The sequence below is a fragment of the Pelodiscus sinensis genome, chromosome 24 (genome assembly GCF_052426305.1).
Source record: "Pelodiscus sinensis isolate ZL-2025 chromosome 24, ASM5242630v1, whole genome shotgun sequence".
Taxonomy (NCBI): Eukaryota; Metazoa; Chordata; order Testudines; family Trionychidae; genus Pelodiscus; species Pelodiscus sinensis.
This window is the reverse complement of record NC_143075.1, coordinates 5,025,847-5,052,347: the sequence shown is the minus strand read 5'-3', so window position 1 is coordinate 5,052,347 and position 26,501 is coordinate 5,025,847. Positions and strand designations below refer to the sequence as shown.

Sequence of the window (26,501 nt, the reverse complement as noted above, 5' to 3'; positions counted from 1 at the left end):
CAAAATTATTTCAAAATAGCGGGCTTGTTATTTCAAAATAATGGCCATTGTATTTAGGAGGAATAATGCCTATTTCAAAATTTCAAAATTGCTATTTTGAAATTGGGTCAGTGTGGACACTCTGGTGCCACTATTTTGAAATAACGACTCCCCAGAGCCATTTAAAGTAATTAATCCCCAGTGCTTCCTGGGGCTTTAAGTCGAGATAGCACATCCACATTAAGGGAGCCTGCCTCAAACTAATGTTGAGGCTTATCTGTAGTGTGGACATGCTATTTTGAACTAGTTATTTCAAGAGTTATTATTTTACAATCACGGCAAGGTTATTTTGAAATAAGTTTAGATCAAGCCGTGACAGCATGGACACAGAGGAAGAGGTGGATTATAGCAGAAGAAGTGACATCGTTTTGATGGGAAGAGAGAAGGAAATGAAGGAGTATTGCTTAACCTTAGGCTTGGTAAGAGAATGGTGAAGAGGATAGTGGAGCTGTCGAAAGTCACAGAGAAAGGGGAGAGAGAGATTATGAAAAAACCTCATTCAATTTTTGGCATGTTGAGTCTAAGAAAGCAGAGAGGAAATCCATGACAATGAATCAGAAAGACAAGAAGAAATGGGGGACCGATTGCAAAGGGATCGTTCTTTGTTTCATTTATTATGATTAATTACACAATACGGCTCAAGGGCCTTAATCTAGATAAAAGCCCTTTTGTGCTAAGTGACCTACAAGCTCACACAAAGTCATAGTCCCTTCCCTGAAGAGCTTATGCTAAGGGAGAGGTAGACCTGGACATAGCCAAGACACATGTTCATCTTCCCCGCAGAATTCTGCTTTCTGGGCAGTGGTACCCCGTTTTCATGGGAATGTAGGAAAGGAAGAATACACTCATTGTTGGCCTCACACTGAGTGAAATCTCCATACATTATCTCTTTTGCCCTTTTGCCCAAGATGTATCGATTTCTAGTCACACATGATTTTTACGGTGAGTGCTGATTAAGTCAAGTTACCTTGGGCCAAAGTCCCTCTCGAGCTCACCTGTGGAATGTCACTGGCAGAAAAGAGCTCGCTAGAGTGTGAAACAAAAAGCAGAACTTTTCCCGTCAGCTTTTCACTCGATTCTTTTAGATTCATTTGCGAAACACACGTGCGGTTTTTACATCTTTTTGTACCATTCGGTTTGCTGCCACTGACTATCTGAGCCCAGACATCTAAGGCTGGACCGTCAAGCAACCCTGCAGCTACTCCCAAAAGAGGGAGCATTTGTGTGTGTGAATTGTTTGTCAGTGTCGATAAGGAAAAGTCCATTCCATTTAGAGAGAAGGGGGGTTCTGTGAATAAGGCCCTACACTAAGACGTGAGAGCTGAATTCAATTCCTGGTTCTACAACATGTTCTCTGTTGCTTACTCTCTGTGTACCACAGTGCCACATCCCTAAAATACAGACCGCAGTACTTCAACCCTTGTATGGTTTCGCCATCTTTGCAGTTTAAATGATGAGTGCCATGATCTTGGTTGAGGTCTTCAAAGGCAATTGTCATACAATGAATAATAATTTAACACCGCACAAGGATGGAATGGCTGGCTAGTCAACCCAAAATCACTAGTCACTTTGAAAAATGGTGGCCAGGAACTGATTTGGAAACAGGTGCTGCGCTGCATTAGCAAGCACTAAGTTTCTGAGTATCTTTCTACATAAACCGACGAAAAATTAGGTGTAAATTTATGGGGAGTTTTAAACCTCTTTCTGTGTATGTGCACGTTACACACACACACACACACACAATGCACCACTCATATAAGGGGCCTACTTGCCAATTTTTTTCATCACATTTTTTTTGCAGTCAAGATATAACTTTCCTACAGAGCATCAGAAAAGGATGTGGGCGTTTATAATTAGTATATTTCAAGGTGTTAGCCACAGTTTACAGGACTTGAATAAGAATGCCTATACCATGGACTGGGCTGCACAGTACTTTATTTCAGTAAATAGTTGATTCTACCCTATCTTACTGTGACTTTAGAAAATCATCCTTTTTAGACAGTTCATGAAGTGGAGCATTTGAAGCTTGTCAGACAAATAACTGAAGCATTGAAATACGTTGAAATATTTTCATCAAAATTTACCAGCAAATTTTGCAGTTTTTTCCCTTTCATAGAGAGGGGGAATCTGTATGGTAAATTTTGGCAAATTTTGACATCTTAATGCCAGTTTAGATAGTGGATTTACACAACCAGCCTTGTGTGTATGTATGCATGTGTACGCACATGCATGCATGTGTATGTTGTTTTGCTGTGTCATTTTTCCATCCACACTAAATTGCAGGCAAGTATAGTAATTACAGAACTAACTATTGTGTTGTGCCCACAGATCAGGTAGTTAATCCTATAACAACTCTTTTTCACTTCCTATTAATTGTGGGCATAGAAAAAAAGCAATGGTGTAATTATTTACTAGGTAATAAAAAGTTGCTCTTTGCAAACCTGGAGGCCAGGTTGACTTCTAAACACAATTACTGGGGTTCGCTGTTCTTCAGTAAATGTGTTTATTATCTGTGCCTGTGGTGTTTGATCTGTACACAACCCTTATGAGTGCTTCCTTTTCTAAACCACGATAAAGGTGATGCTCCGTCTTTCCACAGAAATAAAATCACATGCAGATTTCTCTGTTGCACCAACATGTAGCATGCATGGAATGTAGACTCTTGCATGAATCCAGGCCTCTACCAAGTTTAACACCCGCTGGTGTAAAGCACTGTCCACGTCCAGAGTAAGAGAGGCAGGTCACACAGGAAGACGACGACAGAAGCAGATATGGATTCTGGATCTCCAGAATCCTGGTCCAGTACCTGAGTCAGTGGCGATTTTGATGCACAAATTCTGTTGGCAAGGTAACTGGCCTATGTGGACTGGGCTGGTGAAGATTAGAAGTTCCCTGGTGCATGTGTAACCCAGACACCTAGGCTCCATCTACACTGCAGAGTTTTTGCACAAAAACTCATGGAGCGTCCACACTGCAAGAAACCGTACAGTAGATCATCAGAAGACAGGGCTTTTTGTGCAAGATTTATTCCTCTTTCTACGAGGAGTAAGCCTTTGAGCTCTTGTGCAAAAAGGCATGTGTGGATGGACAACTGGGGTTTCTTGCATAAGTAAGCCCTATCAGAAAAAGCACAGGTGCTCTGATTCTATGAATGGCCATCAGCGCTGTCTCGCACAAAAGCATTCATGGCAGCGTGGACGCGCTCTTACGCAAAGGCACATGGCAGTGTGGACGCACTCTTGCGCAAGAACTTTTAGCAGAAGATCTCTTCCCCAAAAAGTTCTTGAGCAAGAAGCCAACAGTGTAGACATAGCCACCTGTGCGTTGTAACTGCCACTGGGCGGATTTGAACCTGGGAAGCTTAGTATAGGAGCCTCTACAGCTTGAGTTATAAAGCCAGCTGGCTCTCAGCTTAGGCTCTAGAGGTCTCTTGTTCTTCTCTGTTGCTGTGGTCTAGGTGCCACTGCATGGGACACTATGGCTAGGTCTAGACTGCAAGCCTCTTTCGAAAAAGAGCGTCTCTAGACTACAATGAATACTTTTGAAAAAACAAGCCCCTTTTTTGAAAGAGAGCACCCAGGCAGTCTGGATGCTCTCTTTTGAAAAAGCATAGTTTGCATTACATAGCGCCTTTTTCGAAAGAGCACTTTCAAAAGAAGGCGTTATTACTCGTAAAATGAGGTTTTCCGCGGTCAAAAAAACTGCTGCGTTCTTTTGATTTATTTTTGAAAGGACGTGGCAGCAGTCTAGATGCAGTGGAAGTTTTTCGAAAAAAAGGCCACTGTTTTCGAAAAAACCCTGTAGTCTAGACACACCTTAGGTATGTGGGTTACATACGCTCATGTCGACCTCATTTTAAACAGTCTTACATTAAGGTCAGGAATGTCCCTAGACGAGCTGCTGGCAACTAGCGCTCTAGGTGAAACACGCGATTGGCACGCGATTGGCGCCCCTGCCTCCAAAGCCTTCAATGGCCGGTTATCTTGGCACCCTAGGCTACTGCCTAGGTCACCTGTATTGATGGACCGCCACTGATTAAGGTAGGGGATTTTTTAGTGCCCGCCAGCGATTTCCACTGAATGCACAACATGCAAGGATGTGCTAGGATTTATATCCCTCTACTGCAGACTCATTCACCACGTAGGCAAGCCCTGAATGTGTTGATAGGCAGGACAGAGTCCCCCGTATGAAGAAGCAGTAACAAGAGCTGTCCTCCTTTTCAGCGGTGTGTGCTGTATGTTCATCAGTTGTATTAATTTCTTCCAAAACTGCGCCGTCCCCAGTGTAGCCACACGGGCATCCCTAGAACCCCCGATGTCTCGGTACTTCCAGGAGTAGAGTGAGGTTCTACTCCCACCAGCATGAAGCCACACCAGCAGGGGGCAGAGCAGCAAACTCCTTGAACAGGCATCTCCCGTCTCATACCAGACAAAACCTTTCCCAGCTTTGTCTCAGTTCCGGCCGTGGGATACACCAGAGCAAGTCAAACTCTCCAATTTAAAAGAGGAGGAACAGCCTGCCTGCCACTACCCACGGACCCTGAACTTGACACCTGTCTTACACTGCACCAGGAGGCAGGTTTTATTTTCAATCAAAGGCAGAGAAACACACGTTGTGGTAAAGTATTGGACAAAAACCCAGGTCGGTGGTGTTGCTGGACCGCTGTTCATGTCGCCTCCGTTTATTTACAGGCTGGAGGAGGAGTGTGTGAAAAACAGGGGTTTCAGTTCTCAGGGTTTTGCATAAACATTTTTTCCGGTTTTGGTTCATGAGATTTCACGCCCCCAGAGTTTCGATTTGGATTTCAGAAATATCAGTGAGCTTCATATGATTTTTTTTTAGCCTGGCCTTTGTTAGCTTATAAAACCCAGGGTCTCTGTGGTTTCTGAACTGTGAGTCTTTCAGCAAATTTGATCGGTGTTCTGGGTGCAACCAGCCCTCCCTGAAATGTCTTTCCCCAGCCCTCAGCAAGCACAAGCTTGTCATTTGGATCATGCCGGTAGTCTTGAGTATTGCTGTCTTATGTGACAGAACCTCATCAGCATTTGGCTTTATTCAAATTGTCATTGCTTGTCGTGCGCAATCCACCTTGACAATGTTGTGAAGGGTGAGCAGATCCCTCCCGTCCACAGGACGGTTCGGGGGGGGGGCACGCCAGGCCCTGCACTTTGGAGGGCCCCACAGTGACCTTCCAAACCAGTGTTTCTCAAGGTAGTCCGCGGATCCGCTCTGAGAGAGCTGCTACCGGGCCACTACGGTTTGTTTACTTACCACGGGGGTAGGAAACCTTTTGTGGACTGGGGGCTGCTGACCCACAGAAAAATCAGTCGGGAGCGGCACACAAGTGTGAGAAGCAAAAAACCCAACCCCTGGCTGGCATGGCTCCCACTAAGAAGGAGAAAGACGCTCCCCACATTCCCTTCACACTTTAGAGCATAGGGGGGCCCAGCCTAGTAGATTGTGTGCTCCAGCCCTGTGGTGGGGCAGCTGGGGGGCTGGAGAGCCAGTGTGGGCTCCTCAAAGCTGCGGGGAGTCCTGAGCCTCACGGGCCACATCCAGACAAGCCAGAGGCTGCATCCGGCCCCTGGGCCTTCGGTTCCCCACCTCTGACTTACCAGCTCCCATTGGTTGCGGTTCGCCGTTTGCAGCCACAGGGAGCCGTGGGACGTGGCGGCTCGGTCACACGGCTCCATGGCTACAGAGCTGGTAAAGAAACAAACTGGAGCAGCCCGGCAGCCGCTTTCTCAGAGTCCATCCACAGATCACTGTTCTAAACCCTCCTATGGATGGGAGGGACCCAGCGGGTATTACGGGCCTGGTGAGGGGCAGCCTCAGGAGTCGCTGCCCCTCACTTCCCACGACGGTGGGAGCCAAAGTGGCCAGGCAGCCTGCTCCTCTCTGCCCCGCCCCACAGCCCTCTCCCAGCCCACTGCTGCCCCAGACCCCTGGTAATCCGCCAGGCCCCGTTTCTAGGAGGAAGGTAGGTGGGGGCAGAGCTTGGGGAAGGGTGAGGTAGGGCCTGCAGCAGGGGGGTTGCCCTGGCCCTGCCCCACCTGGCGACAGCCCTGAGGGCGGGAAACATCACCAGATGTCACCTGATTTGCTCATTACCTTCCAGTTTCTACCCAAACTCTCAACCTGATTTTGTTACCTGGAGAATTTTCATTAGGTGTCTTAGCACCCTGCCTGCCCCCTCAGGTATGTCCACACGGCCGAAAGGGTGTGTTCCTCTTAAGTCAGCAAACGTGTGTTAGTTCACTTGGGTTACAGAGCTGGCACAGCGACGCTGCTTTTAACTCGGGTTCGCTGCTCAAATACGAGCCTGCATGAGAACCTGGGTCAGCTACTCAGGTGTGTTCAATGCTGAGGTGTCCCAACTTTCTTGAGATTTAAAGCCAAGGAAGCGAACCTTCATTCACAACACACTTTCCTCTACAGTGGGGGTGGGGAACCTCAGGCCCGGGGGCCGGATGCAGCCCCCGGCTTGCCTGCATCTGGCCCCCAAAGCTCAGGGCTTCCCCCAGCACGGGGGAGCCTGTGCTGGTTCTCCAGCCCCCCCAATCTCCCACCACGGAGCACACAAAATCTAGTGGGCTGGGTCCCAGGTTCTGGTGTGTGAGGGGAATATGGGGAGCTTCTTTCTCCTTCGCAGTCAAAGACCATGTCCATGAGGGGTTGGTTGGGTTTTTTTGCCCGTCTCACTTGTGTGCAGCCCCTGGCTGATTTTTCTGTGGGTCAGCAGCCCCCAACTCAAAAAGTTTCCCCGCCCTTGCTCTACAATGTAGTCCTACCATTTGCGAGGCCTCCTTTTACACGGCTCAGACCACGTCATCGATTGAGACTCACCCAAAGAGATGAAGGGCGGTGGGAGTAGCCAGTGAGATAGTAATTGTGTTTTTCAAAAAGCATCTTCAAGTCAGGCGGCTCCCTGGGGGAGGGACATGGAGGCAGAGACGTATCTAGTGCCTTTGCCCCCATCCGTGACTGAAGAAGACGCGCCTCTTACACAAATTCAACACGTGAGAATCATTTTCTCAAGGATAGATCGACTCAGTGGTGGCAAATGCACGCCAGGTCCAAGAGAACTGCCCCCTTAAAAGAAAAACCCTTTCCCAACATCTGAACTTTTTGGCTGTGTCTAGACTGGCCAGTTTTTCCGGAAAATCAAACGCTTTTGCAGAAAAACTTGCCAGCTGTCTACACTGGCCGCTTGAATTTCCACAAAAGCACTGACGATCTCATGTAAGATTGTCAGTGCTTTTGCGGAAATACTATGCTGCTCCTGTTTGGGCAAAAGTCCTTTTGCACAAAACCTTTGCACAAAAGGGCCAGTGTACACAGCTCAGATTTGTTTTCTGCAAAAATACCCCGATGGCGAAAATGGCGATCGGGGCTTTTTTGCGGAAAAGCGCGTCTGGATTGACACGGACGCTTTTCCGCAAAAAGTGCTTTTGCGGAAAAGCGTCCGTGCCAATCTAGACGCTCTGTTCCGAAAATGCTTTTAACGGAAAACTTTTCCGTTAAAAGCATTTCCGGAAAATCATGCCAGTCTAGACATAGCCTTTATGCTAGAGATCACAGAATCCTAGGGTTGGAAGAGACCTCAGGAATCATCGACTCCAGCCTCCTGCCCAAAGCAGGACCAATCCCAACTAAATCATCCCAGCCAGGGCTTTATTAAACTGGGACTTAAAAACCTCTAGGGATGGAGATTCCACCTCCTCCCTAAGAAACCCATTCCAGTGCTTCACCACCTCCTAGGGAAATAGTTTTTCCTAATCTCCAACCTAGACCTCCCCCACTGTAACTTGAGACCATTGCTCGTTGTTCTGTCACCTGTATCTTCATTTTAACGCTTATCTTTAATACAAATCTGCTTGTCAATGGGAGTTTCAGACGCCCCATGGCTTCGGTATAAGCATTCATCAAACCAGACCTCGCACTTTCTGGCAGGCAGAGGGTTAAGAACCATTTTTTACAGTTAGTTTCAGACTTTCACTGTGGAAATGTATGTGGCTGGACCAGAATCTGTGACATTCTTCTCTGAGGCGACCCCACCAAAGCAGTTCACACCTTGGTAACCTCAAGGCATGTTTATTGCAGTTCACACAACACTCGAGCCCATCTGGATGCTCCGGCGAGTGCAAAATGCAGCAGCTCATCTCTTGAAAGTGGGATGCTGGTCTGCAGGTGGGAAACCCAGTGCATCTTGGGTGGTTACAAATCTGTTAAGCCAGCACTGGTCTAGGACCCCGTAAAATTACAGCTCCTGCGCTCCGTGGCCTGACGCATGGCATTGGATGGTCTGAGGCCTGCGAGGAAGTGTGTGTGTGTTTTTCTATCAAAGTATTTCAGGAGGTTGGGCTGAAGTGGAGTTTCCAAGGGAAGGCAGGACAAAGACGGAGGGAGGGAAATTTGTTCCTTGTGACAGCACCATCTTTTATTAAGCTTGCCTGATATTTCCCTCTACAGGTGGGCCCTCCCTGGCCCGGTGCCCTCGGGACCTCAGCGGTCCCAAACAATGGAGGTTTCAGGACATGGGGAGGTCCATCCTTCTCCCCGCCACTAGGGTTGCCAGATGGTTTAACCAAAAATACTGAGTTCCCCCCTCCCCCCAAAAAAAACCACCCAGGAAAAGATTCTGTTGAGAAAAAAAAGGGGGGAGACCAAAGTTGCTGAGGAAAAAAAAAAGCATGGCTCCTTTAAGAAATGATTTTGAGGCTTTTTGACCCTAACAGGCCATCCGCCATCTTGTCTCTGCTGCAGGCTGGACAGCTCCCCTGCGGAACCAAGTAATCACCTGGTATTTTTGCCTCCTGACCAGGAAAATATCAGAAAATACCAGACATTTTAGGTGTCCGGTATTTTCTTAATTTTTTTTTTTACCAGACAGGAGATGAAAATATTGGACTGTCCAGGTCAATACCGGACACCTGGCAACCCTACGCAGCCACAGGCTTGCTGCCCTCAGCCCTTCCGGGGCTGTGCTTCCCATGCGGGGCTGGGACTACGCTCCCCAGGGTACTGACTCCGGCTGGGACTGTGTTCTCGCCGCTGGCTTGGGCTGCACTCCCAGACTCCAGTCCAGGCTGAGCTCCTAGGCACTGGCCCTGCTACGTCTGGCCTGGGCAGGGCTATGCTCCCTTCTGCACCAGCCCAGCCGGTACTGTGCTGCCAGCTCCTGCCGGCCCCACTGCCTCCAACCAGGCGGGACTGCACTCCCTACCATACCGGCCCTGCTCCCACTGCGCTCCCCTCTACCAGCCCAGCCCCTGAACCTGGTCAGCGGGGGCTGTCTGGTCCGGCAATATCCATGGTCCGGCAGGGTGTTGATGGGCCAGAGAGTTCTGGATTTTAGAGGTGCAACCTGTAGCAGATTTAGCCGGCATTGCTCAGGGCTTTAACTCAACCTATTTTGGTGGGGGCGGGGAATAAAAGGAAAATGTACAAGCTTTCTTGAAAGGATTGTGTCTTTTCAGAAATACAGTGTGATTTTTACAGAGTTCATTTTAGTAATTTTTTTAAACGGGATTCCATCAGGTGTATTTTTTTGTGTTCTAGCTTACAAACCTTAAGCATTGATTTAGCTGGGCCAAAGCAGATCATGGCTCCAAATGGCTCCTTCTCTTATCTCTTTTCTGTACGGTTTGTTGAAAGGCAATCCTAGTCCACGTTCATCCTATTTTTCTGGCTCAACTTGGTTCAGTCTCTTTCAACATTTGCTCAAGTAGGTCAGTGTTGAGGACTGTACTTGATTTGGGGATTCTGTCTCTTTTCTGTTTGATTTTCTGAGAAGCAATCCCATTCCAGGCCATCCCATTGTCCTGATCCAACCAAACCCTTGTGCTGACTCGGGTTAGAATCATAGAATCCTAGAGCTGGAAGAGACCTCAGGAGGTCATCAAGTCCAGCCCCTTGCCGAAGGAAGGACTGATCCCAACTAAATCAACCCAGCCAGGGCCCTGTCAAGCCGAGACTTAAAAACCTCTAGAGATGGAAATTCCACCACCTCCCTAGGTCACTCATTCCAGTACTTCGCCACCCTTCTAGGGAAATAGTTTTTCCTAATATCCAACCTAGACCTCTCCCACTGTAACTTGAGACCATTGCTCCTTGTTCTGCCACCCGTCACTACTGTGAACAGCCTCTCTCCAGCCTCTTTGGAACCTCCCTTCAGGAAGTTGAAGGCTGCTCTCAAATCCCCCCTCAGTCTTCTCTGCTGCAGACTAAACAAACCCAAATTCCTCAGTCTCTCCTCATAGGTCATGTGCTCCAGCCCCCTAATCTTTTTGGTCACCCTTCACTGGACCCTCTCTAAGTTATGATAAGAGGAAGCTCTATGCCGAATTTGGTGGTCCTGGCTCTTATTGTTTAGGAGGAGTTCTTGATCAAACAATCTAAAATAGGTAATAGACTAGCATGATTACCTGGTGTTGCTTGGGTCCTTAGATCAAATAAGTTTCATTTTTTGTCATTTAAATAATTGGTCTGGTGTGGAGCAAGGGATGAGGGTTCAGTTTGCAGGCTACCCCCAGCAAAGAGGACAACCCCAGCCCTCTCTCGCCACAGCAGCTTGGGGCCAGGTGAGAAACAACTGCAGCAGGTACAGCCAGTGGATTGTTGCATGTCCTCAGTGGGGAGACACACAAATACACAGACAAACAGACACACGGACAGAGAAACTCTCTGAAATATATAGTAGATAGCTATCCCTTTCTCCATCCCTGCTGGCTCAATGGGGTTATAGCTGTCCCGGTTCTCTTCTCTGACCCTTTGCTGCCCCCCTGTGGTCATTCTACAGTATAGCTGTTCTTTCAACCAGAACCCTCCCTTTCCATTTAATGAGAACCAATCCCACTCCAAGTACATCCCATTGTCCTGGCACAACCAAACCCTGAATGCCTTTAAGTTATGATAAGAAGAAGCTGCATAGGAAATGTGGTGTTCCTAGCTCTTACCATTTAGGAGGATTTTTTGAACAAATGGACTCACAGATGGACAGACAGATAGATGCACATTTCTAAAATATACAGTAAGATTACAGGGACCCTCTTAATGATTGCTTATAAACTGAGCCATGTAGGCTGAAATGTTTCATGCTGGGTGTCTGACTTAGTCTGAATGTTTTGGAAGATTTCAGCCTAGGACAGATCATCCACTTCCAAGAATGAGACCAGGGAAAAGATGTTGTTTTGCCCATATTTTAAAGAAAATTGTCGTGACCTTTTCTAAATCACTACCATCCTCATCTTGGAGGAAGAGACTTGACATTTGGCAAGGGACTGGTGTTTTTTGTGTCAGGGATGTACCTTTTGCATGAAACTCCGCCACCCTAGCTGCTGGCGACAGGGGCCAAGTGAGCCCTAACATAGAGGGTGGAGAGAAAGGGGCCTCTGGCTCGCTTGATTGTCTGCCCCCAGCAGCCAGGCCCAGGCAGGGAGGAAGTGGCTGCTGCCTCCCAGCCAGGCTCCATCAGGAAGAAGTGACTCTGTGCCACTCCCTGCCCAGGTCTGGGGAAAGTGGGCAGACATCCTGGGGGAGGCACAAGGAGAGAAGGGTGAAGCCCCCAGAGAAAAAGTGAGTTGGGGAGAATGTGCAGCCCCAGGTGGGAATCACTGGGCAGATTGTTCCCCACACAGTATGGGGAGGCACCTGTCACCCATGACTCCAGCTTAGGGCTGAACCAGACTTTCCCGACAAGTCCTGCTCCGGGGAGCTGCAGACAAGACATTTGTCTCTCCTATACTGTCTGGGCACATGGAGGAGCAGGAACGTGAGATCAGAGCAAGGGGCAAAGAAAACGGACTGCTGTGAACAACCTGAAGAGTCCAGACTGAAATGGACCAGATTAGGACAGTGGGAGGAGGCAGGGAAAATACAGGCCTGGCAGAGGGACCAACTGGAGGAGATCATGCCCAGAGTTCAGCTTGGTGAAAAGAGGCAGAAGAATCTATGAGCACAACAGAACACGCTGCTCCAGAGCTCGGCGTGGGATCCAGAACTCCTAAGTGTTTGCTGCTGCGGCAAATATCTTTGCAACCTATAGGCAAAGAACCTCTTTCCCGTTGAGGGTGGCTCCACCCAGTGACGCCGGCTGCTGAAAAGTCCATGAAGAAAATAAAAATTCTGTCCTCTTTGCATGGTTTGAACAGTGCGCAGGAAATGAGGCAGGGGACCGTCCATTACACAAGGAGGAGAAAACAAAATGTTGAGAGCTGCTTACTGAGTGAGGCTGAGGCCCTGTAAAGGGAAAAAATATGACTCTGTAATTAAAGGCTATCTCCTAAGAATGCAAACACCAAAGGGCACTAATTAAGGTTGCACAGGCAACTTGGATGTGGGGAGGAGTCACTTTGCAACCGTAATAAACTTTTGGGTGTGCAATTCTTACGAAGTTTCTTCTCCTCTGGCCTTTGGTGTTTTACCTTTGCCATGTGACAGAGCCAGGAAAAGCGATTCTGAATGCAGAATAACCCACCGGGTTTAGATACACCTCTGGGTGCGGACAGCACAGGCATGCAACAAGCAGTAAACAATGACCAGGGTTGCACCTAAGTGGGACGTGAATAAAAGTACACGTGGATATTGTTATTTTCTCCCGCTTACATGTTTCCATGCAAACACTTTCTGACAGGAAGGAGAAAATTTCCACTGAAGCATCAGTATCAAGTTTTTATACAAAGCTTTAGGCCAAACACTAACACAGCAGCAGCCAATTATTTTTTGTCAAGGTCCAAGTTTCTTAGTCCAAATGTAGCCCAGGTCCAGACTTCAGCAAGCATGAAAAAGAAATAATAATGATGGGAATAGGCAACCGGGGATGGATCACTTGATGATTACCTGTTCATTTCACTCCCTCTGGAGTTGGCAGACAGGATACTAGATGGACCCTTGGTCTGACCCAGAATGGCCGTTCTTATATTCTTATGTACTTCTTCATGCAGCACACAATCTGTGGAACTCCTTGCCAGAGGATGTTGTGAAGACCAGCACTGTGGCTGAATCCAAGAGGCAGAGAGGGATACCTCTTCAGTAGCTCTGCTGTAGATGTCAATAAAATGATCTTTTACAGGGTGCTGGGATAGTGGGGATCAGCTGACCTAAAGCCTTCTTTTCTAGTAGAGGAAAACGGCAGAGCAGTAGCACAACCATGAAACCAGAATTCTCTCGATTAAAAAAAAATGAACGGAGAGGCGTGTTTGTATTTTATCAGTTTGAGGAGTTGAAAGTGCAGGGTTTAAAAAAGAGCTAGATGCATTCATGGAGGACAGGTCCATCAATGGCTATTAGCCAAGATGGGCAGGAATGGTATCCCAAGCCTCTGTCAGAAGCTGGGAATGAGTACCAAGGGAGGTATCACTTGATGGTTCCCTGTTCTATTCATTCCCTCTCTGGCACCTGGCATTGGCCACTGTGGGCAGACAGGACACTGAGCTAGATGGACCTTTGGCCTGACCCAGTGTGGCTGTTCTTATGTAAGTAAATAAAAAGATGTTGGGGTCCATTCAAAAGCATCTGATGGTCCATGTTTGGCCTGTGGCCTGCCTGTTGATTACTCTGCTCTGACTTCAATTCCCCAGTTTTCCATTGATAATGCAGCAGTTTAAGAAGGTGCGGTCTAATGTTCTGAGCAGAAAGCGGGGCATCGGGCCTCATGGATCCAGATCCTCAAATGGTGTGTAAGTCCACATGCTGATTTGCCCCTGCTGAGACTCTGGCCCAGGGTTTCTGATTTCCAACCCTGCCACCGATTCATTGGTATTTTCAGCATGTCGCTTAACTCTTCTGTTCCACCCTACGTCCCCAGTTCCTCCATCTTAGAAATAGATGGAATTATCATGCCGATGAGGAATTAATTTCTTGGAAAACATTCCAAGAACCTTGCGTGGCTTAAATAATCATGCAAGGTTACCGGATCTATGAGAGTTAAGGTACGTCTACACTGCACCGCTATTTCAGAAAACTAGCGTTATTCCGAAATAACAATGCGAGCATCTACACAGCAATTCCATTATTTCAAAATAATGTGCGGCATATTCCAACTTCTGTAAACCTCATTCCACAAGGAATAACTCCTCTTCTGAAATAGCTATTTTGAAATAGTCCTCCCCAGGGCCATTCTATGTAATTTCTCTCCAGTGCTTCCTGGGGCTCTAAATCAAGATAGCATGTCCACATTAAGGGAGTCTGCCTCAGACTAATTTTGATGCTTCCCTGTAGTGTGGACACTCTATTTCGAAATAAGCTATTTTGGAATATATCTTCCGGAATAGTTTATTCCGAAATAAGTGTGCAGTGTAGACATACCCTAATTAGAGGGAAATATAGGTCTAAAAAATAACACATCTGTAAGGGACAGTCAAGCGTAGTGAGACATGATTAAAACCATTTTATGCCATGGGTTTTGTTTAGTTTTTTTTAGTTTTGTTTTTTTCCTTCTCACCCATTAGATACCGTAGTTCTGTGTGATGCGGTAACGATTATTTTGTGTGAGATGCTGGAACAAAACAACATATTGTGGTGTGAAATGTTCAGTACTGGCTGATCTCTATATGGTCAAACTGTTATTTTTCTGCTTCAAGAAAGCAAACGCCAAAAGACTCATGTTTTTAAAATGTCCTTTTTGCATCACAAAACCCATATATCTCCCTTACACCAGAATCCTTCTGGGTTTTCTAGTGATTCTAGCTCATTGCAGAAGGGTCAGTATAACTGAGGACAGAATTGTTTGCTGCCCACCTTTATTTATATATTTAATTTTGCAATTTTAAGAAAATAGCCCATTTATCACTCCCCCCCCCCGTTTGTTTTTGAAGAACTGAATGTCTGTGGGGGTTTCTTGGTTGTTTGTTTGTTTGGTTTTTGTTTACAGTAGTAAGTACAGGTTGAAGCTCTCTAGTCCAGCACGCTCTGGTCTGGCAAAATCCATGGTCTGGCATAATTTTAGTTAGTCAGATGGCCATTTATCATGAATGTGGCCAAGTTTCCTCTGGTCCCATAAAGTTTGTTTACAGCCACCAGTCCTGGCTCTCAGTGTTCTGTGCTGTTATTTAGCTCTAAATTACCCCTCAATGTCTTCTCAGATCCCATTAAGCAGTGGAAGGGTTGGTAACACTACTAGACAAAATTAACTTCCCATGGCTCATCAAATTTCTGGTTTGGCTCTAAGGGTGCAGGACTAGAGAGGTTCAACCTGTGCTGTGAGCCTCTTTTCAACCTAATAACAGAAACAGATATCATGGCAACGGAACCATGTAAGTCCCTAGATAGTTCATAGAAACCAGCTCAGAAAAGGTGACTTGGTTAGTTGTAATAGCTATGTGGGTAATGGAGCTCTGTTTTCATTGCTCATTTTTAGCAATCTACCAAATTCACAGTCCGTTTTGGTTAATTTCATGGTCATCGTATTTTTAACAAATTATACTTTTCAGACTTTCAGCTCTTTACACCTGAAATTCCATGGTGTTCTCATTATATGGGCCCTGACCCCAAAAGGAATCGGGGAGGTTGCCAGGTTATTGCAGGAAGGGTTGCGGGACTGCTACCCTTGCTTCTGCACTGCTGCTGGTGGCAGCACTGCCTTCAGAGCTGAGCCACTGGAGAGCGGTGGCTGCTGGCTGGGAGCCCAGCTCTGCCAGCAGCAGCCACAGAAGCGAGGGTAACAAGGTCTGGTGTTACCACCCGTTCTTTGGCGCCGCTGCTGGTGGCTCTGTGGCCACCTCGCTCTAAAAACAAGCGCAGAACTAAGGATGGCAATACTGTGATCCTCCTAAAATAACTGTGTGGACCCCACTATGCCCCACAATTCCTTTCTGGGCCAGCACCTCCCAGCTGAGAAATTCTGCGAAATCTGTGTATTCCAGGAAAGACACACAACCAGATTCCACAGGAGGAGAGCAGATTTCACGATTCATGGCATGTTTTATGGATGTGATCATGTGGAGGTTCTACACTGATAATCTTTCCTGGGATGTAAGCAGCTGTGTAAAATAACTGATGTTATTCAGTTTGTATCTCTTTATCAGACATGTCAATTAACAAGCTGTTTCTCTAACTTTCTTTCTTGTTTGGGGGCCCAGCAATGCAAACAATCATAAAAGAACATTTCACACTTGTGGATTTCCAAATTTGTTGTCATTTCATATCAAGTGAAAAACATCTTCTTCATCCTTTTTGTCCTTAGATTGCTGATGACCTGGGAAACGAGAAATTCTGTGCTGATGCTAATCAGACTGGAGCTGGAAATTGGCTGAAATACATCCGGGTGGCCTGTTCCTGTGATGAACAAAATCTAGCTGTATGTCCCATTAATGATCAGGTATGCTTCTGCTCAGCTGAGCCGTTCGAAAGGGATGTTTTTTTATGGCTGTGGCAATTATTGGGTTGCTACGTTCCACAGATCACTTTCACAAATACAGATTTGCTGTGTATGTAGGGGAAAAGTAAAACCTCCCCGTGTGAAAATTCAGAGGACATGTTTACTACAGTCAGTTGAGATGTTAGCTCTCAAATCTGCATGCTTTTCTGAACTTCTCTGGTCAGGGAATCAAACTTGAACAAGATGAATTTAGACTTTCTCCTGAGATCTGTGGTATTTCTGGAATTAGGACCAAATTCACAGTATGACAGGAGCAGCCTCCCACCTGGTATTTTTCCTCCATTCTCTTCAAGATTTAGGTCACTGGGAGCCCCCCCATTTCCCTACCTTCAGCTGATGCTAGCTCCAATCTGCGGAAATCTGGTGGCAGCTGCCCGGCTGCCCTCAGGGTGTGGGGGGGAGGTAGTAGGTGGGACTTGAACCCACAGTCCCATTAATGCTCACATTTTATTTTATGTGAATTAGCTCTCCATTCCCTCCATATATTTAGGCATGGAAAGATTTGATCTTTATTGGCGAAAGTCAGTCGACGTCAATTTCACTATATGCAAACAAGCCAATAAAAGTATTTCCATCCATAATAACTGAAATTTACAGCTAAGCGCTGTCAAAAACTATGTCTTCAGAATGTATTAGACTCAAAATCCCGGGCTTGGAACTTTTGTATTAGGCTGGTTACAAATAGACTAGCAAATGAATAGTAAAAACAAGGATGGTCTACGGCATGTTTTGATGTTAATTAGATTTTAATAATTTATAAAGCTTTGTACTTTTTTTACTCTTTATGTCGACTGGCATGAAATAGTACTTTGCTGACACTGTAATTTTACACAACTCTGAAATTTTCAATTGATGAAAATCTAAAAATCCAAACATATAACATTTGGTACTTGCCAGCTCCCTTTCCTCACACACACACACACACACACACACACACACACACGCACACTACTGCCCAATCACAAACACACACAAGCCATAGCATTCTGTTTGTGACATCACACTTGGTTACTGTGCAGATGACATCGCAGAGAAAGTATTATGGCTTTGCATGAGGCATACGCACCATGAGAGCATAAACTGAAACAAAGTTCCCTTCTTTAGTGCACATATGGATATCCATGCCAGTAAAATCTGGAAAAAAAAGCAAATAATCAGATAGCCCGGCACTCTGCCTGTCTGACAGGAGACAGACACAGAATTGCTCCAAAATGGTGAACCTTGTTCTCCTTTGTCCTGCACCTTGTGTTGTTCTTTGCACCTGTGCAGAGTTGGTATAAAAATCCACCCTTCTATTTTGGTAGCATTTTTCACTGTCATACAGTTCATATACAGATCAAGACAGTGGAAAATCAGGTCCTAGGTGGGGTTTTTCCCCAAAAAAATTTTTTGCACCTTGTGTGTCACCTCTTCTATAGGGAATTAAGCCAGCTTGCCTGGTTTAAAAGGTGGTGTGGAGAACTCAAGTTGCTTCCCTGCCAAATGGTAAGCTGAATAAACTTCCCAGGGAATCAATTTGGAAGAGTTTCGGAGGTGGCTTGCATGCTCCCAAAGTAACTCTCTGGTAGCAGATTGATCTCACCCTGGGACTGTAACAGAATTTATGCCACGTACAGGCTTGTTCATAAGGTAGCCCAGGATAGGATGACATGGAAATGCTAGGGAAATAAGGCTAGAGTCTTGTTCTAAGAGCAGGTTAGATAGACATTTATCAGGGATGGTCTAGAATGGTACTGGGTCCTGCCAAGAGGACAGGGGACTGGACTCAATGACCTCTCGAGGTCCCTTCCAGTTCTAGTGTTCTGTGATTCTATGATTCTATAAGGCTGGAGCCATTTCGTTTTCAAGACGTCCTGTTTTCAGTTTCAGTAGCTGCCGTTTTCTTGCGTTTATTTGTATCCTTCGCTGACACCCCCACAGACATGGAGAGTGTTGGTAACAGAACCCTCGCGGGGATGTTACCACTTTTTTGTGGGCGAGTCAAGAAAACGACACATCTGTTTCTTTCCACATATTCTGCAAATGCTGCAAGAGCAACCTAATGACAATCAGAAGATTATCTCCAGGTTTCTTGATAGAGAAAGAGGCTTAGGTAGCCCAATCTAGAGCCATGATAGGTGTTTGGGCCCATCATTTAGCAAGCTTTGTAAAACACCAGCACTTTGGCTGAATCCAAGAGGCAGAGAGGGATACCTCTTCAGTAGCTCTGCTGTAGATGTCAATAAAATGATCTTTTTCAGGGTGCTGGAATAGTGGGGATAGGCTGGCCCAAAGCCTTCTTTTCTAGTAGAGGAAAATGGCAAAGCAATAGCAGCAAGCATGAAACCAGAATTCTCTCAATTTAAAAAAAAATGAACGGAGATGCATATTTGTATTTATCACAGTTTGAGGAATTGAAAGTGCAGGCTAGGTTTTTTTGTTGTTATTTCTTTCTACGGTGGTACACATGTGCACATGCTTTGGTGCACATAAAAATATTCTGCACATGCATGGAAAAAATTATTCCGCACATGGGTGGAAAAGATTACAGGGAACTTGGAAAGCATGGTGGGGAAAGCTTCACACACTTCCCCTTCCCCCAGCACAATCTCTCAGCTCTCATGCTGACAGTGACAGGTAGAAGCTCTGCTCCCAAGTTTTGAACTAAGTTTTTGTCTGTATTTAAGCATGTTTAGGGGTGGGGTCCACCAACTGATGTGAGAGGAATAGAAACCTACTAGGCATGGTGTGGAGATGTCTGTAGCATGCCCTCCTCGGGGAGGAGATATTACAAGGAATTAGTATGATTTTTATAATGCTAGTCTCAAAGGCTCCGTCATTTCCCCTCCTAGGCATATGACAATGTGTTGAAGACGGATTAGCTAGCTTTTGTAAAGCGCAAGGAAGATTGAAAACTCGAAAGGGACACAATGAACAGTCAGCTCTGGGGATTTATAAGACCTCAAATAGAGTGAAGTACAGGGCTAAGGTGTTGATTCAGGCCTCTCTGTACTACGAAGTACAATACCAATATTATTGCTTCCTCGCAGTGTTGATGAGCTTTCAGAGGCATAAAAGGATGCGTGAGCTGCGAGGGAGAAGCCATTTCTACCATGCATGCTACTAGAGATGGTGTTACAAGAAGCTCTTCAGCAGAAATGGAAGCCAAAATATTGCTCTGAGTCTGACCTAGAGAGGGAGGCCCCAGTTCATATGGAGGTTAGGTCCATCAATGGCTGTTAGCCAGAGTGGGTAAGGATGGTGTCCCTAGCCTCTGTTTGTCGGAGGCTGGAAATGGTTGACAGAAGAGGGATCACTTGATAATTACCTTTTGGGTGCGTCTAGACTGGCAAAAACTTGCCAGCTGTCTATACTGGCCGCTTGAATTTGCTCAAGAACACTGACTTTGTAATGTACAAAATCCGTGCTTCTTGTGCAAATACTTTCCCGCTCCCGCTCAGGGATAAGCCCTCTTGCACAAGAATACTTGCGCAAGAGGGCCAGTGTAGACAGGCACCTACATTTTTTGCACAAGAAAACACGATGGCTAAAATGGCCATCGGAGCTTTCTTGCGCAAAAGCACGTCTAGATTGGCACAGATGCTTTTGCGCAAAAGCATCCTTGCCAATCTAGACGTTCTTTTGCGGAAATACTTTTAATGGAAAAACTTTTTCGTTAAAAGTATTTCCGCAAAATCATGCCAGTCTAGACGTAGCTGTTGTGTTTACTCTCTTTATAGAATCCTAGAATACTAGGACTGGAAGGGACCTCAAGAGGTCAAGTCCTGTCCCCTGCCCCCATGGCAGGGCCCAGTGCTGTCTAGACCATCCCTGATAGACATTTATCTAACCACAGGACTCTTTGAATAGCTGAGCCCCAGGACAAAGATTGCAACTGCCTCCTGTCTCCCCTGCCCCCAGCGGTGGGTCTGGATGCAGTCGTAGCTTTGGGACTTCTAATAGATTCAGCAACTCCAGTACAATGGGATACACAGACTAATACCCTCCGGCACCGCCTTATATATCACTAGCCCTTTCTCCAGTGAGTTGTGACCATTCCTGGCCTTCAGAAATGTAGTTTTGCCCAATGGCCTATTCAAGCAACTCTACGTCTATAACGCCTGATATTGCCAAAAGGGCCCGACACCAGGAATATAGAGAAGCCATTTCCAGTTTCCGAATTAACCAGTAGAGCCACTGTAATAAACATTAACTGCCAAAGGGAGTCATTAGAGTGGGGTAAGTACCTTCCACATGTGGGCTCCTTGCAAAACTATTACTAAAAAATTAAACTAAATAAAAGAAATATGCAAATTGGATGTTAATGTCCCTTTTTTTCTCTCCTGTTTGAACTATTAACCTGTAGAGCACTGGCATTTTCTAAGCATGCCGTGTTAATGGTTCAATTGAGAGCAGCATATGTGTTTTGCCGACATCTAGCAGGCTAATGGATTATTGGTATCACATTGTATTCGAAGTCCAGTGTATCACATTTATTTTCCTTCATGGGACTTCAGGGTTGTGCATCGCTCCCATTTACATAACCGTCTGATTAGAAAGAACGGCTTCATTGCCTCCCCCGCCCCCGACCTGCTTTCTCTACCTCCTGTTACATTCTCGCCGTTTCCTGTGTATTTGCTTTGGTAGCCGTTCACTCCGACATACATAAAAAGGGAGCAAAATGGTTATTCAAGAAGAGGGAAATGAAAAGGCCCCCCAAATGTCACTAGATGGTCGGCGTTTCAAAGTGTTTTCTCCCTCCAGCCTCTTTCCTGGAGCAACGAAGACTTTTAGGTCAAGCCAGCTGGTAGGCATGAAAAGCTCCAGTGTACAGGGGATAGCAGACAATGGTGATTGATAACCACACGCTTCTGTGAAAAAAGTCATAGGCATAGCAACAGTCAGGTCTGGGTGTACTTTTTCTCAAGGAGCTCATTATGACAGCCTGTGGGCAGCAATAGGGCTGTGCAATATTTGGGGTCATCAGCAGCTCATTAAAATCCATGTTAACATTATGCCCTGGTCTACACTGGGGCTTTATTTCGAAATAGCCCCCCTTAGGTCAAATTCATAAGTGAAACATCCACACTATTATGCCCATTATTTTGAAATCTGCACGCCTGCTTTCCTCGAGGAATAATGCTAATTTCAAAATAGTCATTTCGAAATAGCGGCAGTGTAGACGCTTTGGTGCCGCTATTTTGAAATAACTACTCCCAGGAGTACTTCGAACTAATTACTCCCCAGTGTTTCCTGGTGGTCTAAGTGGAGGTAGCATGTCCACATTAACAGAGCCTGCCTCGGACTAATTTCGAGGCTTTCCCGTAATGAGGACATGCTATTTCGATTTTGTTCTTTAAGGAGTTATTACATCAATTTTAGTTTTATTTTGAAATAGTTTTCTAGTGTAAATATGCCCTGTTATTATCAAGGTTAACATTTACATGGGGGAAAATACCAGCAAATATGTCCATGCTGGATTAATATTACTTCCCCTCTTCCAGTTTTCCACACCCCCTTAAAAGCAAAATGCAGGCATATTTCTTTTCTTGGAAAAGGTCAAACCATTGGCACAATCTATACGTGACTCTGTTTTGCACAATTGCTAGTGGATAGTCTGGTGCAAGGCATTTCACCAAAGACAGATCAGTCTAGGCTTTGCACCTGAGGTTATTTTAAGGTGAAAGGGGAAAAAAACAGGAATATGAAATGAAGAAGTAACCAAAAAGAAAAAAACAAATCCCAGACTTACACCTCGGGGCTGACGTGTCAGCCTCAGTTCATGTGAAAATATCTCTAAGCCAATTTCTGTTCCCACTGAATTCCACGGGAATAAGGTCAAATCATTGCAACCAGTCAAAGTCATCTCTTGGGTTTTAGAAGACAATTTTATATTTTGAACCTTAGCCTACGTAAGGTTCCTAATCACTGTGTACTCATTAGACAGCAAACTCCAGGGTTAGGGCTTTCAAACCCTGCCCGTCAGAACCAGGAGGATAACAAGGAGCAAAATAATGAAGACACCTTCTGGACTTTCAAGTGCATTTTAAACCCCATCATGGCTACTTGAAACCTCTACAGTTAGACCCTCATTTAAACTGGGGAGGGGAGGATATTTCACTCATCATTCACCTTTCTTTTGCTGGCATGGATTAGAATTCAGTGTAAATAAAATAATAATGAACACTCAGATAAGGGCTGATCTTTCAATCCTTATGCCCATGGGTAAGTCTGTGCACACAAGCAGTATTACTCACATGCCTATATGGCTGTGTCTAGACTGGCCACTTGAATTTCCACAAGAACACTGACGATCTAATGTAAGATTGTCAGTGTTCTTGCACAAATACTATGCTGCTCCTGTTCGGGAAAAAGCCCTCTTGCAGAAATGTATTTGTGCAAGAGGGCCAGTAGACAGCTAAAAACTGTTTTGCGCAAAAAAGCCCTGATGGCAAAAATGGCGATCGGGACTTTCTTGTGCAAAACCGCGTCTAGATTGGCACGGATGCTTTTCCACAAAAAGTGCTTTTGCGAAAAGCGTCCGTGCCAATCTAGACGCTCTTTTCTGCAAATGCTTTTAACGGAAAAACTTTTCCATTAAAAGCATTTGCGGAAAATCATGCCAGTCTAGACGCAGCCTATGTGTGTAGAGTTGAAGCCATAGTGTTTGACAGGCATGAATCCTCCCTCTTCTCAGGTGTTGGGCATTTAGCGTATCAGATGATCAGAGCCGAGGTAACACTTCTTTCCTATGCACTATAAACTGTGACTAACTCTCTGGGGTGTGATTCTGCAAGATCCTATGCACCCGGCAGTATCCACTAGAATTTAGGCAGCTCAGAGCTTCATCAGATTAAGCAGAATGTGACTTTTTAAAGGGAATGGATGCTTTCAATCGCTGCCTAACAAACAACTGAATGTTAATTTTCCTGCATGCAGTACCGTGCACATACCATCCATATACTAGGGCTCCGAGTAAATGGAGAAAGGGTTGGTGCCTCCCATTCAGTAGGCACGCAAAGATTAATCTTTGTTCTTTAAACATGTAAAGAAAACAAAAGCTCCGTAATAAAAGATTACCCACAAAATAACTAAACATCATTGTGCTGATGAAAGCCAGGGCAAGGTTTTAATCAAAACCTTTGCTAGCCAGACGAAAATCATACATGTTTACCTTGGGCCGTGGCTCTTTTCACTCATATTTGTGCTAGGACTGGAGCTCCGATCTCACTGACAGCAGGAACAGCTCCAATAGAACTATTCTGGGTCTGCAGAGGTGTGTCTAAGAGCAGAACGTTGCTGATGGCCGAAAATTGTCTTCACTTCTTTCTAAAGGAAATTAGTGCTGTTCCTTAAAGATGCCAGCTGTAGCATTTTTAGCCTCTTGTTCCATTTTTAAACCCATTCTTCAAATATACATTTGAGCATGATCTTTTTGAAGGCAGGGCCAATTCATATCCAAGAGAAATCAAAATACACACTCCCAAATCACCTACACATCTGGGCAAAGTCCTGGAATACTTCCCCAAAACTGACTCCGGCCAAACCACCCTGGCATGGTATAATTTACTGTATCTTTAGCTCATCAGCACTTAGAAATACTTTTAGGATTAGTCACGTAATTTCTAATATAACAAAATAGTAGCAAGAGAGGGGAAAAACTGACAGCAGTAATTCTCCCTTTAAATTCTCTCAAACTGTGAACATCACTTCTGTTGCACTCTGATGCAATTAGTGGGTGCGCTTTTTGATCTTTGGCCGAACCCAGCAGCTGTTTTCTCAGTTCTGTGATGTGTGCCTTTCTTAAAAGCAGAAAAATGCTACCACGCTGAAGCTTAAGTAAATAGCAGCCGTCCTTCATGCAACAGGTAAACAATGCTGTTTCTAATGAAAGATACTTGAATAATGAGGTAGTCCTCCGACATACTGTGTTCACTCCACATCTTCGTCTATTGCAGGGATATTGGAAACAGTTAGACAATTACCACATTGTTTTTAAATGTCTGCCTGTTTCAAGAACACTCTTTTCATAGAAAAGATGTGCCTTCTTTGACTGCATTGTGCCATCATATTAATGAGATAGGGCTTAGAATTCTGCATAATCAGTCATTGTAGTGAGTGTTTTTTTAATATGCTGCAAAATGATATATTCTGCTCAGAGCTAAAAATCCCCAACATCAGGCTGCCATCCTCAAAAACAGCTTGAGGAACACAAATTTTAAGAGGGAAAAATAAAAAGGACTCATAAGAAGTCCCACGGAAGTCCCAGAGGGAGTCTTTCTTTTGTGCTGTGGTTTGGGCCCTGATAGAATATAGATTGTCTTTTTTTATTAATAATCCATATCTAGCCAGACTCAGAAATTCTTCAGAAAATTAAGAAGTGCAAACCAGAATGTAACATTTGCAAGTCTCTGGGAGAGTGTTGCATTAAAACTATATTTTGTAGTTTGTTCCTTGGGTAAATATCATTAACCAGCCCTTAATATTTGTTTGGTGTTTAAAAATCACAATGGTAACATCTTCTAAGGGAAGAAAAATGAAAAGAAAACGAATAGGACTTTGATGAAAGTAGAGAATGTAAATTATTTCAAAACTATAATCTCTTATTGTACGATTTAATCTGATATGTTTCAGTTCATAGCAAACCAAAGGGAGAAAGGTTTTAAACCCAGCAGTAGTTTTAATTAATCAGAATTTCAGGAGCACAGTTGCAGGATGAAGTTAATTATAACAAAGCATTTGATAAAATGAATGTGACTCCTGCAGATTCTAATTTTTTTTTCAGAGTAATTAATCTATCTTGTATTTTTACATTTCTTGATTGTCACCGTTTACCTCCGCTGCTTTTTGTTTTTGAAAACATATGGGGGGGGGCACATCTAACAATGATATTATATTGAACTAGATTTAATTTGAGGCGTTGATTATTACAGTTTTGAGGCTATCGGTGAAATCCTGGCCCAAGTGAAAGAAATGGGAGTATAAGTATTCACTTCTCTCCATTCTGGATTTCACTCATGATTTTAGAGCATCTGCTCTCTATATTTATGTATAAAACGGTGTCTGTGGACTAGATATTCCTGAAGATTTTGCTGTTTGTCAGTATTGGGTTGATTTTCACTTATTGGCTCAGAGAGATGTGCTCATTAATAGGTAACTTGGGTTTCAGAATTTTTCTTGGGTCACAGTAAGTGACACTAAATTATCAATTTTGTACCTGCTGAGACTAACCCTAAGGTCTTATACTCAGACAGTTTTTACTCAGGCAAAACTCCCATTGAGCTCATTGCGAGTCTCGCCTGAATAACAACTGATCAAAACTTTCAGTATATGGCTCATCGGGTCTGTGGCATGAGATAGGAAAGAAACCAACATGACGTGAAAATGAAGAAAGGCCTTTTTTAAAAAAAAAGAAACACTCTGTATCAACTGTAGTTTTCCCTTGGAGTCGATCCAGGATGCAAATGACTGTGGTTTGTATATCATGATTATGCATATTCTCTCTGGGACATGTTCACCCCTCAACGTTATGTACTTTTAAAAGTAAGGACGTGCTGAGCTGCTGAAGAGCTTTTCCAGCAAGTGGCCCTGATCCTGCAAGCAGATCTGCATAAGCTGACCCCACACACTATCCCATTGATTTGCAGGATTAGAGCTTATTGTTGATCTAGGAAGGAGTTCTTCCATGCAGTGAAATTTTGATGAGAAAAGTGCAGTATTTCAAAACAAGCTTAATATGGAAAATGCAAGAATGAGATACTAGTCAATTTCAGATGGATTTTATTTTTCCCCTCAGCTAATGGATCTCAGGTCCATGTTACTGACGAACATTCCAAATTAGACCACGGAACTTAAAACAGCTTTTGTGTTAGAACTCATTGGCCTGTTGCGAATGTGATAATTAATCTCTGGCTGAAGGTATAGGACTTTTAAAATAAAGGAACACAAAGAGAGGCAATTGGGGATATCAAATAAATTGTCTTAAAGTTATTTAGCAATAATGGAAATTTTTTTTAAAAAAAATACTTGCCGTGATTTAGTCTGCATTCGTTTAAACTTCTTGCAATTAAAATAACAATTTTTCTTGCAGTTCAGATAACAATTG

At 44.7% G+C, this 26,501-nt stretch overlaps 1 protein-coding gene across 5 annotated transcripts in view; it reads left to right on the top strand.

Annotated features, from left to right (window-relative positions):
• Positions 1-26,501, top strand: part of PRDM16 (PR/SET domain 16) — a 537,737-nt gene that overhangs the window by 436,519 nt on the left and 74,717 nt on the right. For all 5 annotated transcript variants that reach the window (XM_075906567.2, XM_075906568.2, XM_075906569.2 and 2 more), the window contains one exon: positions 16,223-16,357. In XM_075906567.2, the coding sequence (XP_075762682.2) occupies positions 16,223-16,357 (135 nt within the window). The remainder of the gene's footprint in view (positions 1-16,222; positions 16,358-26,501) is intronic.